At 37.6% G+C, this 5,909-nt stretch overlaps 1 protein-coding gene across 2 annotated transcripts in view; it reads left to right on the top strand.

Moving 5' to 3' along the window:
* Window positions 1–5,421, top strand: part of GOSR1 (golgi SNAP receptor complex member 1) — a 55,308-nt gene extending 49,887 nt beyond the window's left edge. The window contains exons 8-9 of one of the 2 annotated variants that reach the window (XM_011359905.2): window positions 2,033–2,115; window positions 4,832–5,421. In XM_011359905.2, the coding sequence (XP_011358207.1) occupies window positions 2,033–2,115; window positions 4,832–4,956 (208 nt within the window). In that variant the 3' untranslated portion in view covers window positions 4,957–5,421. The remainder of the gene's footprint in view (window positions 1–2,032; window positions 2,116–4,831) is intronic. The other variant, XM_011359906.2, reaches the window with a different exon arrangement.
* The last annotated feature ends 488 nt before the right edge of the window (window positions 5,422–5,909 follow it).

The following is a 5,909-nucleotide window of genomic DNA, read 5'->3' as shown; positions in this document are numbered from 1 at the left end:
CTTTTATAAATCATTTCTTGACTCATAGTGGTACAGAAGTGAATAACGGTAGTAGCTTTGGTGCTGGTAATGTTAACATTTCTGAATCACTCAGGTAGAATTACTCTAATTTTCTTTTAAATTTTCTTTAGATATTTACATATTATAAAAGTACAATGTTCTTATTGTACGGATTAAATAATTCTATAAATGTATAAAGAAAAAAGGTTCATCTTCACGTAGTGCTCCTCCATTCCTTCTCCCGAGGTAATTTATATTAACTGACAGTTGTCTATCTTTCTAATACCTTTTTTACTGTCATACAAACATACACAAAGATGTTTTGATCATGGCTTAAAATAAGAAAAGATTCATACTCTACACATTTTGTGGCTTGCTTTAATCATTCAGTATATCATAACCATCCCTTCCAGTTAATAGAATAATATAGTCTCATTCTTTTAATAACCAAATATTATTTCATATTATGGTTATACCATAATTTAAACTATTGTTTCTAATGGGGGGCGCGGGGTTCTTGTTTTTGGTTTTTTATCTTTTACTGTTCCAAACAGTTCTTTAATAAATATCCTTTCATATATCTTTGTATACACTCACTCTTCTTTTCCTTCTCAAATCTCAAAATTTCCATTTTGATTCATTTATCATTTGCTTATAGTACTTTCTCTACCATTTTCCTCCAAAAGAGTACCAGATCTTGCCTGTCCAAAAATGTGTCCAGTCAGTTCCCCAATACTAGATGGTAGTGGATGGCCCAGCAATTTTTCCTCTTATGGGCTGGGTATCTTACCAGTTGGTAGCCTATCAGCTGTCTGCTTATAGGTCTCTCTGGCTGTGTGTGGCAAGTCTTTTTCTAGCTGCAGGGACTGTACATGAAAATCCACTTCTTCCACTGTCTGGCCTCCTGAGCATGCAGTGAAACCTAGGCCTTAGCCTCAGCCTAGAAAAAAAATCTAGTCTTCCCTGCCATCAGTTCCCTGGTTCTTCTCTTGCTTGAGAGAGTGTAGCCCTCCCTGGTTTTCTTCCTTGGAGATCTCACGAGAACCTGGGACCTCAGATGGACCCTCCCCAGCATATCTGCCTTTGTTCTCATGTTCTTCCATGAAGATAATTGGGCCAGAGATGAGGTCAGTAATTTGTGCTTTGACCATTGTCTTCCCATAATCTCTTTAGAAGCAATACAATATGTTTCACATATTTTCAGCATCACTCAAGAATATTCTATTTCCTATTGCTTTTTATAATATCAGTATCTAAAACACTCCCCAGTGTGTTACATATGAAAATGGATACTGACCCTGCCCTTTAGGATTCTAATATCCAGGGAGATAAGACTGTTGAAAGTTAACCTGGCAGTGATACCAAAAGATACTGAGATTCTTTTTAAAAAGACATCAAAATAGTCACATTGAAGAAACTTTACAAAGAGTGACTTTTTTCCTTCTCTCTCAGTCGTTTAATGAATCCGTGACCTTTGTCACCTGGCTTAGAAATCTAGCATAATGTGTGTCCTAAAATCTTGGTTGGTCTCAATTGAATTTTGGAAAATAATCTCTTCATAAATTGAGGGCTGGTTATATATGAATATTTTGTGAAATTTTATATTTCTGGTTCTACTTTTATGCTGTAATTCCCTACTTCCCTCTCAACAGTTTTTCCCGATTATGGATATTTTAGGAGCTGGCCTCTTTTAAAACCATTTAAAGAAACTCTTATAATATGTGACTTGTCTGTTAATGTCTTATTTTGTTACTTTGAAAAAAAAAAAAAAAAAAAAACCAGGAAGTGGCTTCTTGCCTTGCCCAAAAAGAAATCAGAAAATGACAGTGGAAATGGAGTGGTCATTCAGAAAAAGAACAATGGGAAGGTGTCTTGGGAAGTGTTTTTTGTTGTTTTTTTTTTTTTCATTTTCATGCCCAGTGCTTTTCAAGATGATGTTGTTCTTAGTTTTCTGTTCAGTTTTAAGGGTATGATGGATCCATGCAGAATAATCTTAAATGCCACTTTAATTAGCTTCTCTTCTCCCTTGCAGCATTGCTATGGCAACAAAAGAAAATATGACTTCACAGAGAGGAATGTTGAAATCAATTCAGAGCAAAATGAACACTTTGGCCAGTATCCTTTTTGAAAGTTTGAAATCTGTGTGTTTTGGGGGTGGAAATATCTATGTGCGTGCTTCCCTTTCTCTTATACACACACATTCCAGCAGGTTGCCATCATCAGTAGCAGTAAAGGCCATCACTAATTACGTAACATGAATATGCCTTGCACTCCTACTTTGTGAAAGTTCATACTCATTACCAGAGGTTTATTAGTAGTAGATTGAGAAAAAATTATGTGTGAATTTTCAAAAGCTCTCATATTCACGTTAGAACTCCACAGTATACATTATTCTTACCTAACATCATAAATCATATCATTTTCCTTTTTTTGGCTTGGTGAATATGTCAGTGATAGATGCATAGAAGGGGAGGAAGAAGACAGCCATATCAACGCATAGCAGATGAGTTGTAACTGCTCATAGAGTATTTTCATCATGATTTGTTATGCACAAGCTGAACTCTAGGATAGATTTGCTGCTTGTTTGTTGTGACCTATACTTTTTTAATTCTTCCGTTTTCCAATTTAAATTAGTGTTACTGATACTTCTGAGAAACCCAACGGGGAAACTGATCAACCTGCTACTCTGAGACATTTTATCACTTCTCTGAGAAGTCAAGCCTTTTAGGAAAAAAAAGTTTCCTTCCCCAACTACTAAGGGGGAAGGGACCTATATAATTCTCAAAAGTTGAGTATCTTCTCTTAGATAATTTAAAGTCACTTTTAGTTTGATACTTTATTTGCCTAAGGGAAAGAATATTCTGAAATATGTTGGTATTTTTTAGGTTTTTGTAAATTTCGTTCTTGCCTTGTCACTCTAAGTATAAAATTTTCACACATCCAAACTTATTTATATTTTATATAGGGCAATATAGTTTACAGAGTCTGATACATACATTATCTCATTTTACCATTATCACAAATTACAGTGATTCTAAAAGAATGTGTGTTGAAAAAAATCAAATAAAATGTGTGTGAGTTAGTCAGGACTCCAGAGAGAGGTAGTAACAAAAACCAAATTCAGACTGACTCAAGGGGAAAAAAGAGGGAATTTGTTCATGTTTGTAAAATTCAGGGGTAGAATTTGGCTTAAGGCATGGCTGGATTCACGGGCTCAGATTTTATCAAGAGTCTGCCTTTCCTTTCTCTGTTCCCCCCAACTTACTCCATCTCTTATTTCTGTTTTCCTGTGTGTTGACCTCATTTTCAGGCAGATTTTCTCTTCATGGTGGTAGAGATGGCTACAAGGGTTACCTCCTATCAGTTCAAAAATCCCCATGGAAAAAAGATGTCTTTTCTGACAGCTGTGGAAAATGTCCCAAGAGGACTTTGCTTGCCCCCAGCTTGAGTCACTGTCTATTCCCAACCAAGTCACTGGCAAAGGGAAGGGATGTATCCTTGCTGGCCCATCCTGAGGTTGTATGTACACTTGATGGCAGAGGGCAAGGTCAGCTCCACCCTGTTACATGGACTGAATTAGATTATTATAGAAGGGGAGAGGGAAGAGTCTCTAAAGGTAACTTGGACAGACATATGTTCACTATAGACAGGGTTTACTAATGCCAAAAGTTTTCATACTTTCTCTAAGGGGATTGTTGAAGCAAGGGAAGAGTAAGCATTTGCCTATATGACATCTGTACCTTGCAAAAGTTTTTGCCTGTTACTTCATACCTGCCTCTTGTTCTACATTTTAAGGTTTATTTCTGTAAATTGTTTTTTTTTTTTATTAATTCAGGAAACACATTAATGCCTACAGCGTATAAAGCTCTGTTCTAGACGCACAGAGAAATTCAGTATCAGAAGAAAACATAGTCCTAATCATACAATGTGTAGAATATATAAATATACAAGTATAGTCTCCACTAGGAGTCATTTTGTTACAGGAAAATGCAGTGACGATTCATGGGGAGTAGGTTTTGTTCCAGCTCTTTACCATCCTAGGTGATTTTGTTGGTGATTTTCTTGACCTTGTTATAATACCTCTGTTAACAAAGAGGATGCACCTGCAGGTGTATAGTCAGCACTGCTAGAAATGCAAAACAGTATAGGATGCACAGGCATTTACTTTGGTCTGCAACATACAAACAAGTAAGCGTATTAAGATACTTTGAAATACTAAGTAAAAATATTTTAAATAATTCATAGTGCCTGATTATACAGACCCTGGAGTTGGTTCCCACCACTTGCCTAAATCCAAGGGTGCTTATCATCCTGTGGGGAGATCAGGTACTCTTCAAAACCCTGTGGCAAAACTTTTCAGTCTCCTGAGAGAAGGGATAAAGAGAGACAATAAGAGAAAGAGACATAATAAGAGAGAAGGAGAGAGGAAGAGAAAAGGAACTGTGGGATGGAATGGGGGTGGTGGTGGCGATGGTAGCTGGCTGTACCTACGCCTCTGTTCCTGACCGCACTAGCCCACCCTGACCTCACTGAAGCCTGGCAGTAATCCCTCAATACATGGTAGTTGTCGTCATTGTTATTTTCTTCTCCCTCTCTATTAATTTTTTTTCTTTTCATTATTCTTACTCATGTACTTCAATGTACTGGGAAACCTGAATTTGTTTGGGACCTGGGCATTTCCAGTTTTGACGTGTGTGCTTGCTAAAGACTCAGTGTGATTTTCTTCCCATCACTTATTATTTCTGGACTCCACTGATCTCTGTTTTTGTGATTTCTGTGACTTTTCACTAAAGAGGCTTCTTTCAAATATGACCTTAACGATTCCCCAAAGATCGTTTTCCTGCTGTGAACAGCCTGATCCAGCGGATCAACCTTAGGAAGCGGCGAGACTCACTCATCCTGGGTGGTGTTATTGGTGTCTGTACCATCCTATTGCTGTTGTATGCTTTCCATTGATGGAACATCTTCAGGGACTCTTGACAACCACCACTTTTATGCCCTGATCTAGAATAAGGAAAAGTAGGAAGAAGAAGTTGACTGTCCTGATAATTAGCCTGACCTGCAGGATTAATTCACGACTGATAGTGATGGACTCGGTGATGTGGTCAGGGTGAGCTGAAGCCACAGTTTTTCTGTACTGTCTTTTCTAACACACACTTCCTTATGTTTTTAGTTAAAAACAAAACAAAACAGAGAAAGAAAAAGTTTTCGGTTGCTTTTGTCTCCCCAGGAGGTAAGTTAAGCAATCAGAAACAGAGCTTCTGTGCTTCAGTGACAGTGTGGAAGGCCGATGACAAGCCAGGTCTTAACAGCTGGATTCTTCAGAAAACCAGGTCTCTCTGTATCCAAAGACTGCTTTCCTTTCAGCCACCAGATTGGGTTGTGAATAAAAATAGTTCTTGTCCTTCTGTTTTACACTTATGTTGAGAAATCACAGGTCATTTCTTGATAACCTGTGCTAAAAAGTTTCTATTCTGAGTCCCCAACTCTTTTGATATTCAAGAAAAATTACATTTTTCATAGATTCTTTGAGATGCTGACAGGCCAACTTCAACAGAGTTGAGGTTATCTGAAACAAGACAAACACTGCAAAAAAAAGCATTTTTTTTTTTTAAGTGTACACGCACTGGGGTTAGCTGTATTGCTGGGAAAACATCAAGAACGACAGCTCTGCCGCATCATATCAGGATTAACACTGGTCATTGAGTGAGGGGACTGCTCAGGTTCAGTGAGATCTACCCAGCATGCCACATGAAAAAAGACATGGAGGGGTCTCCATTTAGATGATTCCATTTGTAAATGCTTCATGATTTATGAACAGAAGTTCTGAGAACTACTGCCCAATGTACCAGGAATTCTGTGTCCTTTGAAAACCTATTCATTCCAAATCTATTGAGCTTTTCCAAACA

This window comes from Pteropus vampyrus, unplaced genomic scaffold (assembly GCF_000151845.1).
Source record: "Pteropus vampyrus isolate Shadow unplaced genomic scaffold, Pvam_2.0 Scaffold50, whole genome shotgun sequence".
Classification (NCBI taxonomy): domain Eukaryota; kingdom Metazoa; phylum Chordata; class Mammalia; order Chiroptera; family Pteropodidae; genus Pteropus; species Pteropus vampyrus.
This window is presented reverse-complemented; position numbering and strand designations above follow the sequence as displayed.